We start from the raw sequence: 13,014 nt of genomic DNA on the forward strand, positions 1-13,014 counted from the left end.
CGATGTTTTTCGATGTTTTGCAGTAGAATAATGTGCATGTGCGTGCATTACAAGCAAGTACCACGTCATTTGTTTTGTTGATTACATCATCGCCATAATACAGTAGAAAGAATCCAGGAAACACGTGCACAGATAACGGAATCGAACCGAAAATGGAACGAAATTGACAAACGAAAAAAAGAGAAGGAAAAAAAACAGTCAATGCCTACTCATCGCTTACAAAAAAGAAAAAAAAAACGAACAAAATTATAACGAAATCAAAAGAAATCAAAGCCTACTAAGTAGAAGTTATCCATCGCTAAAATGCAACAAGCAACTAGATGCTCTAAGCCTAGGTTTAGACTGACTATAGGGTATCAAAGCAAGCCATGTGGGGGGGAAGTGTTGCTGGTTTTACAATTCAAAGTTTCAACAGTATATTGTAGTAGTTGGATAAGCATTATGTTGGATTGGAATCCGACGTACAGAGACAGAGACAAAGGTGGGACGTTGGGATATTAGGGACCAGAGGAAAAACCGGAACCGCGGAAAACGGAAAACACGGGGAAATACTTACGAGGTACGTAAATTTGACCATCCTGGGCCTGGGTATATTGCACTACGCCACCGCCGGTCGCTGCTAACGCATGCAGTCCTGAGCCATCGCCATGGGCATTTGCTGTTTGTGAGAGTGTGGGAGGTAGGTAGTAGTAGTGGGATGATCTTTTTTTTTTTGCGTTTCGTTTCAAAAACAAATTTGCGAAGATTTTTCGATTAATTCGGAAAACCGGGTTTTCGTTCTTTGTACAGGTGGTGTAGAGAGAGAGCAACGCCAAATTAGAAGGTTTGTTTCTTTAGTTCTGATGATGTGGGGTTGACGACTTTGGCGCGGTAGTAGCATACACGTGTGATGGCGTGGCGAGCGTTAGAAAATGGAGGTTAGGGCAAAATTTGGCGCGAAATACAGAGAGAGAATGATCCGAATGCTTGCGTTTGTAGAGGGATGGTTTATGGAATGCTTGATGTATGATGGACACAAGGTTGTGAATGGTCAAATTTTCGATTTTTTTTTTCATTCAAGATGTAATGATTTTTTAGTGAAGGAACAAAAACAAAAAAACTTGGGAAGAACTGAAAATTTCTTGGTCAAAAACCGTCGTTCTATATTTTTAAAAAGAACAAATTGACGTTTTAGTATTTGTGCCTAGGGGCAGGACAGATCTAACGAGAGAAAATTTGTGCTCGAAACGTTGTTCAGAATTTCTCACAATTCCTCAGATTTTCTCCCATTTATACCAAAGTGTGATCTGGCACCAATGTCAAATTGCGGTGTTGCGTGTGCTGTATGAAAGTTGCAGTTTTGGGGACTCAGAATTTCTCAGAGTTGCTCTCGTTTGCACAGTGTCTTGCCCCTTAAACAAGCAACAAGCAAGGTCGGAATGTTTTCATGTTTTCCTCTAAAATCTAATTGTCCATAATTCCAATTTTGAACAAATAAAGCGTGGGCAGGACAATCTCGAGTTTCTGTACTTTGATAACAGATTGTAAGATCCAGGAATGTACCACTTGCCTATTTGTAAAACTTGCTTAATGTTAATGCTAGTGCTAAACCACCGAACTGAAGACCTGACGCTACGATAAATATCCTGTATGGATAACAGAGGTGCATCCATACTTGCTGATATCAAGTTTCTCACACGAGGACTTTATTTGGAATATCTATAACACAGAAAAACAGACGTACGTAACACTTAGAGCACATTTCATTTAAAAAATATCGTTACGAAAACGTAATCGCCCAATGCTAAATGTACTGTGTTTGGACGGGTCACCACTAGATAGCGGTAGTGAGCAAACGTCAAAAAGGAGCAAAAACGATGCCAGCGCCGCAAGTGGTCAATCGACCACCAACCGAACATTTGAATCAACCGTTTAAAAGGTGATCGATGAGAAGCGAGCAGAGTGTGACGTCTGTTTCTCTGTGCCTATAATATGGTCTGTGAGAATTTCAAAAAAGTTTTTTTTTTAAATTTCTTAGCAATTTGGGCAATTTCTCCATTTAAATCATCTGGTATCCCTGTGAGTGTAGAATTACCTTAAGTATTTACCCACATAAAATTAAAAAAAAATCTGGCATCCTTGGCCATGAGGTCTTTGCCACTTTTTAAGTAAGTACCCAACTAAACCGTCCCCGCATTTGTAAGAACGTGGCCAGGACAGCTCTCGAATGTTGTCGACAAGCACTAAATCTTTGTGCACAGACAAACAGACGTAACACTTGGAACATTTTCACGGGTGGGCTGTCGGCCAACTATCGAATTTTCAAATTTACCGTTAAATTGGTGAGCGATAAGAATAGCTTGAGTGTTACGTCTGTTTGTCTGTGTGTGACTGAAAGGCAACCGTTATACCACCGTCTTGAAACGCGTCGGTGCGCTGCGCTTATACTATTGTGTAGAACTGAACCAGCTACGAGTTTGGGCATCTTGTCTCATGTAGACCCCCTTAACTTCACCATTTCCCTGGAAGCAGAATTGTAGCGCCAACATCAGCATACTTGCGGAAAAATAAAGAAATTAAATAGGGGTCAAAGTTAACGAGCCTGGAAGAACAAAGAGAAGATACGTCAAAATTGGAACAGCCGATTTGCTGTCATTCCAAGCGAGCAGGAGACCTGTCAAAACGACAAGGATTTGCCACTTTTGTATCACACTTTAGTTCAAGTATGTTTTCGTTTGTTGTGCTGCTGTTGTTATTAATAACAAATTGACATTTCACTTGAGTTGATAGGCCTTTTCAGTTGGCAGGTCTGTGTTTACAACTGCCGAACAAAGGCGCCAATGACGTTTCGTGGCCATGTTTGGACTCTCTAAAATAAAAACTCTCATTTTTAGTAAACATCCATGCCGCACAGGGAATGTGTTGGAAACACACATTTTTTAAAATTGCTCGTACGCTCACATTTTTGCAAAATATCAATATTTTTCGTATTATACGATTCAAAATAAAATCTACTTTCGCAACTACTTTTACCCGCAGTCAGAGATACGCGCGCGACAGTCGCCTAAGAAAAGAGACCTGTTTTCAAATTTTCCATCATAGCGCTCTTTGATAATTCTTGAAAAAAGGTTGTCACATGGCCTGGTGATATGATGACTGCTGCGACTGCACGTGGCATTTGCGCTGTGATTAAATTTTGTTCAACATTGAAGGCCTTGAAAAGTAGTCGCCATAACTGTGTTTTTCTGGCAACGCACAATATTTGAAGGTTTATAAACCCAGCGAGGTTGCCATATCGAAATTATTGCAAAATACATACACTGTGGTGCATAATTGATCGGACAAACGCCGATTTTCATACAAAATGGCCAAGTTTAAGATGCTGTAACTATGGTTTGCTTTGTTGGATTGAGCTCAATTTTTGACACGGAACTACAAATATGCTGAATTTTGTGTATACAAAGTATAAAATGTTTTCGTTCACAGTTCTGGGCGTGGCAAGGCGTTGAAAATATTGCAAAAGTGCTATCAGCGGTACCCCTTTGATTTACACGCGTGCCGCTGTCCGATCACTTTTGCAATTTTTTCAACGCCTTGCCAGCCACGCCCAGACCTGTGAACGAAAACATTTTATACTTTGTATACACAAAATTCAGCATATTTGTAGTTCCGTGTCAAAAATTGAGCTCAATCCATCAAAGCAAACCATAGTTACAGCATCTCAAACTTGGCCATTTTGTATGAAAATCGGCGTTTGTCCGATCAATTATGCACCACAGTGTACATGCTCATGTGATTGCATGAGCTGATTTAAGGTGAAACTCCTTGGAATGTGTGTATGTAACACATTCTATATGCGGCATGGATGTTTATTAAAAATGTGCAGGCCTAACACATTTTTGAGCGTAGCCGTTTTTGCGTGGAAGTTTCGTTGGCGTGACTGCATTCGAAATGTGTAATTCACGTATGTGAAAATGTGCGCCAAATCATAACTTGTTGGTGGGATTCTGGAGAAAATGCTTGAGAAAATGTGAATTATGAGATTCCATACTGGAAAAAAAACTTGTAATTAGAAGGCACGAAATGTTGCTAATTGACAAATTGAGAGATGAAATTTGTGAAAAAAAATCGCGTTCTGTTGGGATTCGAACCCACGACTCCGTATTCGCTAGACTGGCGCATGAACCAACTAAGCCACAAAACAGGTAATGGTTCGGCGGAATAGAAAGCCAAACTGACTCCGAAGCCGCACCGTGAACACTCCTATTTCACAAACTCATCTCTCTTTTCGGCTTAGATGCCAATCCACAACACACTCCTGTCCTCCGAGCTCTCGACGCATACTAATTAGACACCAGCAAACTGCCTGGTGGAGGCTAGGTATGCGGAGTACGAGAGCAAGTCTCGGCTTCATAAAAATAATTCGCTCTCACTTGTAGTTAGTGTGCACAAACAGGAGGTTACCGATGTTTTTTGGAAAAAAATCCTCTCAGGATTACTCCAAGAATCCCTCCAGAATATCTTTTTTTTTTTTATTAAATTCAATCAGCATTTCCTAAAACCACAATCTTGCCAGAAATTACAAATATAATCCCACCATAGTTCTCACTGCAACCCCATTAAGAGCGGAATATCTCTCGAAACGTTGTCATAACTTTCCTCTCAGAACGATCCAGAACTCCATTTGACGATTAAAAGAAGAAGTTATGTCGTAAACATTAGGTAGTTTGAAGGGAAATGCCAATTCCCTATCAGCTTAATCATTATTTTTTTTTGATAAATTTGCCGGTAAATCAAAGTTCAGTCCAAATCGTAGCCAAAAGTCAAAGACTATCTTAGCAACCGCGACGTGCATTGCCCTAAAGCGAAGGGATGTGTTTCCTGCGTTGGTTGATACTACCCAGGTAACCAATAAGCATTTGAATACGCTGTATTTCTGTTTCATATCTGCATTCGACCTGCTTACTGCCGTATCATAGCAGTTCGACAGCTAAACTGCCCTGCATTAGCAATTTGAATGCTATTGAAAATCTGACAGCAGATGCGTAGCATTTCAAATGCACGATAAGTTTTAGTTAACAGGCATCATGACCGCTATTTTATTGCTATAAAACTGCAAAAAGGGAGATGAGTGATGCTAAAACCTCAAAACAATTCCACTTCTAATTTACGTATCATGGCTGTAGAGGCCACTAACATTCGCATGTACTGTCATTCATAGATAACAACGAAGAAGATCAATGGGGAAAACATGCTATGGCAAATAAATTCCATTGCTGGTTTCCTATGGTCGATTTCATTATCAGCACCTGCCGAGCCCAAAAAATAACGAAGATAATGCCGGTGTTAGCCTTAAATAGATGAAAATTCCAACGCACATTATCTAATCATCTATAGCTTACCCTGTAGCGCGGTTCAGCAGCATCGTCAACCCAAGGATCGAGGGATCGAATCCCGATTTGGCGGAAATCAGCAAAAAAAAATCAACAACAACGGCAGTTTCAGCCATGCCCCGAGCCGCAGAAGTTCCACGGGAGAGTGAAAAAAATAGAAGAGAAGGGAAGTCGTAAAATGGGCAGGGGAAAATATTTGTTTTTATTTTTGACAATCTGGGGGATAGGAGGGATAAGCATTTAATCAGCCGTATATCAGGCCAAAATCTGCATTTAATTAGCACTTATGGCGCATATACAGCAGATTAGCATTAAACGACCTGCTGTAATGGCGCATATAAAGCCAAATTAATGCCATTTTAACTGCTTATTGGTTACCTGGGTAATGTTAATACGTATGTAGATTGTAAACTCACGCCAACATATAATAAGATCTGGCAGAGGAAATTTAAAAGACATGCTGAAAGGATGAGTTTTTGGACGGAATTCCTCAAAAATCTGTATTATTGCCTGAAATTCTGCATTCCTTTGAATATCGCTTTTTTCATTCATTTTTTTCTGGAATGTGGCTTCAAGTTCTACCAGACATTCTGTTTAAAATATTAATCTAGGAAGTTTGTGAAAGAAACTGTCTGAAATATCTCCAACAATTACTACTGAACTTCTGTCAAAACAAAATCTTAATTATCTGAATTGGTCTGCCAGGTAATATTTAGGAATATCTACCGCATTCGTAAGAAATTACTTTAGAAGAACTTCAGTTATGAGTTTTCTGAAAATATTAAGCAATCGTCTGAATTTGCTTTGCTTTAAGGGCCAAGTCCAAATTCATCAGAAATATTGTTAGCAAGATTTGCAGTTTTTCCGGATATTCCAGGAAACTTCTTCATGGGCTTGTGCAGAAATTTTGCTAGAAACACAGTGACAAATTCGATTAGGGAATTTCTTAACAATATCTCCTAAAAGCATTTGAAAAACCCGAAGAACTTAGAAATTTAAGTTAAGCTTAAAAGCCTGTTGAGAAATCTGATTCTTTACAAAATGTGCCAAGATCCTCCACAAATTACCTTGAATAGTTCTAATTATCAAGAAAACAAAAGAGAGAAAACTATACGAAGAACTCTACGAACAGTTTCTCAATGCTTCGGACAGATATCTCAAGAGGATCTGCCAAAGTTAGTTCCTGGAGTTTTGTAAGAAATTTCATCGTCAAATCCACCAGATTATTCAGACGTTCGACCGGCTTGTCTCCGTCATTATCATTTAAAGTAAGTAAATAATCGTATAACGAGAAATCTAAAATTCTACCTGAAGAAACAGCATACTCGCCAGTGAAATTCCTCACCATTTAAATTCCCTGATTGATAGAAATCTCTGAGAGGAGTATTTCATGATTTCTGTGTTTTTATTTTCAGGTAGAAGATACCCTACTTAGAATGCAACTGAAAAAAAATCATCAAATATGTAAATAAATTTTGTCAAACATTCTCAGACCAGCATTGGAAACATAACAAAGATCTTTCAGACATAGTCCCTCTAATCGTCAGTTGAAATCACCATACATGAAACTAAATTTTAGTAACTAGATGACACAACGTTTAACCCTCTACTTGCCATGTAGTCTATGTAGTGCTATGCTCAAGTTAATAATAGGGTGGGGCGGGTCAAGATGGGTCACCTAAGGATGGATCACCATAACTTTGTAAATACAAATCGTATTGGTTTACACTGAAGTTTTTTTTTACGACGGTAATGGTCCCGCGTAAAAAAAAACCGCGTAAAAAAAACCGCGTTATTTCAAGACCCGTCGTAAAAAAAACCGCGTTATTTCAAGACCCGTCGTAAAAAAAAACCGCGTTATTTCAAAAAACGTCGTAAAAAAAGTCAAGTCACGTTAGATGTGGTGCTGACTATTTTACGCGTATTTTTGAAAAAACGCGGATTTTTTTTACGACGGTTTTTGAAATAACGCGGTTTTTTTTTACGACGGGTCTTGAAATAACGCGGTTTTTTTTAGGACGGACCGCGTAAAAAAACCGCGTAAAAAAAACCGCGTAAAAAAAACCGCGTAAAAAAAACCGCGTAAAAAAAAACTTCAGTGTATATTCGTCCGCTACTCTTTAATACACTAGTTAGCTATGCTAAAAGTCAATAAAAATTTTATTAAATACAAAATATGATGTTAAACAAGCAGTTTTAAAAAGTGATCGATTTTGCGCCGTGAAAAAAGTGCGGGGCAAGATGGGTCACCTTTTAAGTAATTCACATTTTCTCAACGAAAAACGTCAAAATATAAGATTTGTTCCGCATTCACATATGCTCCATATCCATACTGAGTAAACAAGAGCTACTAGAAAACATTTTATAAATTTATTTGGAATATAAAAAACTTGACAATTTGAGTGGTCCTAAGGCGACTTGAAAATCGATGTTTTCACTAAAAAAATATCATAATTTTATGTTATAATTTTGAGCGTTCATTCCGCTTGATTGAAGTCATTTATGAGATAGTCTTGTAATAAAAAATAAATAACTTTTGAATGCTCCAAAAATACGTTCAAAATTGAAGGTGACCCATCTTGCCCCGCGGCCGTTTATATGGAGAATATATGGAATGTATCGCATAAGAAAAATGGCTAAAAACCATTTTATTTTTTATTTCCAGTGCGAGTGAATATTTTTTCAATCAATGTCCCAAACTTTTGTATATTCATGCTGATCATCTATCAAAATTATTAACATAATCAAAACATGAGTAATGCGCCCGAAAATGGCACTGACCCATCTTGCCCCGCCCCACCTTACTTGTCTTTTTAAGAAGACTTGCCTCCTTTCCGTCCGTTACCAAAGTTCAGAGATTTGGGGCTAATCACTCTAAGACTCTAAGACAAGATTGACGCAATCCGCCAACGGTCGAAAGTTGATCTAGGGACATCCTTCACGTGCTCGCAAGTCTAGACGACATGAGAATTTGGGTGTTGTCCTGTTTCCTGACGGAATTTGAGAAGAAATTCCTCAAAGAGCTAATGGAGAAATTCTTGATGAAGCTCGTCGAGAATTATCTCTAACAATTTCAGAAACCCCTGAAGAAGTTCCTGGAGGCATTACTGAAGAAATTTATGTAGAAATACCTGAAGGACTTCCAGGAAAAATCTCACCAAGAATTCTAGGGGAAATTCTTGCATCTTTGATGGGGTTCCTGAAGGAATCCATGACGGAGTTGTTGGAGAAATCCATGAAGGAGTTCCTGGGAATTCCCTAAAGGAGTTCCTGGACAAATCCATGAAGAAATTTGAGAAGACATTCCCGGAAGAGTTTCTGGAGAAATCTCTCTAGCTACTCCAAGAGAAATTCCTCAAAGATTTCCAAGAAAATCTTCGAAGCTATTTCTGAAGTATTTCAAGAAACAATTCTTGGATGAATGCCCCAAGATTTCATGGCTAAATCACTGAAGGAATTTGTGGAGGAATCCATGAAGGAGTTTATGAAGAAGTTCCGGAAAAAAATCCCACAAAAAGTTCTAGGAGAAATTTAAGAAGGCATTTCCGCAGGAATCTCTGAAGAGTTTTTGGGAAAATCTCTAATGGAGTACCTGGAGGAATCTCTGGAAAAAGTTCCTGTAGATATCCCTCAAGAAATTTCAGAAGAAATCACGAAATACAAGGAGAAATCCTTGAAGAAATATCTGGAGGAATCCCTGAAAACCCAAGTAACATTTCTAAGATCGAGACTGTAGAGGTTTTGATAACCGTCATTTATGATGGTTCTAAGAACCATCTCTAATCTATTTGACTAAAAACTGTTACTTGGGAAACTTTTAGAGGAATCCCAGAAGAAATTTCTGATGAAATCTCCGAAGGAACTTCTAGAGGAACTCTTAAATTAATGCCAGGGGAAACGTCTAACAGAACTTCTAGAAAAATGTTTGAAGGAACTCCTTAATGAATTCCTGAATAAATACCCGAATCACTGACGAACTTTTTGAATCAATCTTTGATGGGAGAATCTTTGAAGAATTTTCTGGAGAAATATATGAACTCCAGGAGACACCCCTGACGGAGCTTTTTAAGGAATCTCCGAAAGACCTATAAGAGAAGTCCTTGAATTAACTTCAGTAAAATCTCCTGACGGAACTCCAGAAAAAAAAAATCCTGAACAAATTCCTAGAGATATCCTTGAATGAATTCCTGGAAAATTGGCAGATTTTCTTACGGCGAAGTACATTCTGCGAACAAGCGTTGTTTTGAGCCATGCAGTCAGTAGATTTGCTGACTCTTTTATTGATCCTGATATCCTCTACTTTTTGTTTCGCTTTGGGCTCGCTGTTCAGGATTGCCAGTATAAATGTTGTTCTGATGCAAATTGCAACTTCTAAAATATTCAAATCCCTGTTCTTTAGTTTGTTCCGACAGTCGAGTTTGGCAGGGCAGGGCAACCGATTTCCAATTCGATTTGGCAACGATTGCTGGGGTTCTACGTTATGAAGGGGGTTGCCAATTTGGGTTTACTCACGCATTGGTGGGAATGGTCTTAGTGGAATGGTTAAGCCCAAAGGATACGTTTGGTCAACGTTTATGCACCAAAACGAAAAAAAAATCATAAAGTTATACGTTATTATTGTTCCAGAACTCTAGAGACGAAATTTTTGACTTCCATTTGTGTCTCCCGGATATCCAGCAACAAATTAAGGTCATTAGGCCGAAGGCCATTCGACCGAATGGTCATTAAAGGCCGAACGGTAACTAGGCCGAATGGTCATGGGGTCTTCTTCCTGCCGTTATGTCCCCACTGAGACAAAGCCTTCTTCTCAGCTTCGTGTTCTATGAGTTCTTCCACAGTTCTTAGCTGAGAGCTGCCAGTGCCAATAACCACGTTGCATGTGCATCGTGAGGCAGGCACGCAGATACACTTTAACTTGTCACTCTCAGCATGATTTTTTCCTTCTTATGTTTGAATGAATACCCTTTTTATTATTTCTGTTCGGATTCTTCACTGCGACCAGTGACTGACCTATTGTAACATTACCCGTATCCTTATGTAATGCATGTTGCATTACTCCATTGCAAATCAAGGATGATAAAATATCGATTTTACTACAGTTTTTATTCTGTTTTCTTAGAACCTTAAGAAGCTATCAAATTTGATAATAAGGTCGCACTATTTACACTAAGGAATTCCCGTATGATTTCAGGGAGGAATCTTAGAAAGAATTCTAGGAGGAGCCTCCAAGAAACTTCTGGAGGAATCCAAGTAGAAAATCCTTTACTAATCTCTGCAAAACATGCGGTATGAAACCCTGAAGGAACTTCTGCAGGAATATCTGGTGGTACGAGAATCTCTCTTAGAGAAATCCCTGCAGAAACTTCTCAAGAAATCTCTGATTGGAATTTTCGAGGAAGTTCAGAAGGAAATCCATGAAGAATTCCCAAAAGAATTCCAGAGGGATTCCCCAAATGTATTCAAGCACTAATCCAAAGGGAATTACAGCAGGAATCCCCAAAAGAATTCCAGGAGGAATCCTCGAAGGAATTCCAGCAGGAATCCCTGAAGGAATTCTAGGAAGAATCCCTGAAGGAATTCTAATAGGAATTTCCTTAGGAATTCCATGAGAGATTCCCGAAGAAATTCCAGGAGGAATCTCCAAAATATCTCGAAGAGGAATCACCAAAGGAACTCCAAGAGCGAATTCCAGAAGGAATCTCCGATGGAACAGCAGGAGAAATCCCAGAAGGAATTCCAGGAGGAATCTCGGGAGAAACTTGAAGAGGAATCACCAAAGGTATTTTGAGAAAAAAATCCCAAAGGAATGCCAGGAGGGATCCCCGACGAAATATCAGGAGGAAACCTCGAAGAAATTTAAGGAGGAATTTTCGAAGGAAGTCCAGAAAGTATCACCGAAAGAATTCTAGGAAGAATCTCTGGAGGAATTTCTGGAAGAACCATCGAAGAAATTCCAGGAGGAATCTTTGAAGGAAGTCTAGGAGAAATCTTGAAGAAATTACAGGAAAAACCCCATCAGGAATTCCAAGCAGAATCCTCAAAGGTTTTTGAAGAGTAAATCCCGAAGGAATGCCAAGTCCCATAGGAAATCCAGGAGAAATCTCCAAAGAAATTCAAGAAGGAATCCCCAAAGGAACTCCTAGAATAATCCCTAAATTCCAATAGGAATTTTCAAAGGAATTCTTAGAGAAATTACCGAAGAAATTACCGATGAAATGAAAATCTCGAAGGAATTCCAGGAGGAATTTACGACGGAATATCAAGAGGAATTACTGACAGAATTTCAGGAGGAATTCAAGAAGGAAGTGCAGAGAGAATTTGCAAAAGGAATTCGAGAAGAAATCCCCAAAAATTTCTAGAAGGAACCATCGTTAAATATTCAGGAGAAACCCGCGTAGGAACGCCAGTAGAAATCCCGAAGGAATTTCATGAGGAATCATTGGATAAATTTTAAGAGGAATCCCCGAAGGAATTTTAGGAGGAATCCTCGTAGGAATTCGATGAGAAACCGCTGGAATAGTTCTAGCAGGAATCCCCGCAGGAATTACAAAAGAAAATCCCGAAAGAACTGCTGCACAAATCCCAAAGGAACTCCAGCTATAATCCAGTAAGCAATTCCAGCAGGAATCCCAAAAAAAAAAAAATCAAGCTGAAATTTCCAAGGGAATTTGAGAAAAAAAAGGATGTCTAGGAAGAATTAACGAAAAATATCAAAAAGGAATCTCCGAAAGACTTCCAGAAGAAATTGTCGAACGAGTTCTAAAAGGAATCACTGAAGGAATTCCAGAAGGAAACCTCGAAGCAATTCTAGGAGGAACCCATGAAAGAATTCTGTGAGAAATTCCATGAGTAATACCAGGAGGAATCTCCGAAGATATTGGAAGAGGAATTACCAAAAGAATTCCTACAGAAAACTCGAAGGAAATCCAGGAGGAATCTCCGAAGAAATTCCAGTGGAAATTCCCGTCTAAATTTCAGAAGGAGTTCCCGACGGAATATCAGGAGAAATTCCCGAAGGAGGAATCGCCGAAGGAGTTCCACAAGGAATCTCCGAAAGAATTTAAGGAATGTAATTCCGAAGGAATTACAGTAGAAATCCTTGCAGGAATCCCAGAGGGAACCCCTGAAGGAATTCTGGGAGGAATCTCCGAATTATTTCCAAACGGAATAATCGAAGGATTATCAAAAGCGGACCTGGTGTGATGGTTACAGCACCTGACTTCCATGCCGAAGACCTGGGATCAAATCCCACTCCCAACAAACTCACACAAAATGTGAGTCTTTCTTCGGAAGGGAAGTAAAGCGTGGGTCCCGAGATGAACTAGCCTAGGGCTAAAAATCTCGTTAAAACAGATAAAAAAAAAAAGATTTTCAAAAGGAATCCACATAGTAAGTCCAGGAGAAATCTCCGAAGGAATTCTGGATGAATCCTCGAAGAACTTCTAGGGGAGATCTCGGAAGATATTCCAGGAGGAATTACCGAAGGAATTCCAGGAGAAATCCTCTAATGAAGTCCTGGGGATCCCGTAAAGGAATCCCCGTCCAGGAGAAATCCCCCGAAGAAATTACAGAAGAATTCCCGAAGGAATTCAGGTAGGAATATCCGGAGGATTTCCAGGCGAAATCTTCGAAGGATTTTTAG

The 13,014-nt window shown here is 39.2% G+C and overlaps 1 protein-coding gene across 10 annotated transcripts in view; it reads right to left on the bottom strand.

Moving 5' to 3' along the window:
* The window catches only part of LOC109431112 (cyclic AMP response element-binding protein B), a 91,006-nt gene that overhangs the window by 2,205 nt on the left and 75,787 nt on the right, over positions 1–13,014 (bottom strand). For 7 of the 10 annotated variants that reach the window (XM_062843987.1, XM_062844010.1, XM_062844005.1 and 4 more), the window contains exon 5: positions 557–658. The exons of the other annotated variants lie outside the window; for them this stretch is intronic. In XM_062843987.1, the coding sequence (XP_062699971.1) occupies positions 557–658 (102 nt within the window). The remainder of the gene's footprint in view (positions 1–556; positions 659–13,014) is intronic. 10 annotated transcript variants of the gene reach the window in all.

The sequence above is a fragment of the Aedes albopictus genome, chromosome 1 (assembly GCF_035046485.1).
Source record: "Aedes albopictus strain Foshan chromosome 1, AalbF5, whole genome shotgun sequence".
In the NCBI taxonomy this organism is placed as follows: Eukaryota; Metazoa; Arthropoda; class Insecta; order Diptera; family Culicidae; genus Aedes; species Aedes albopictus.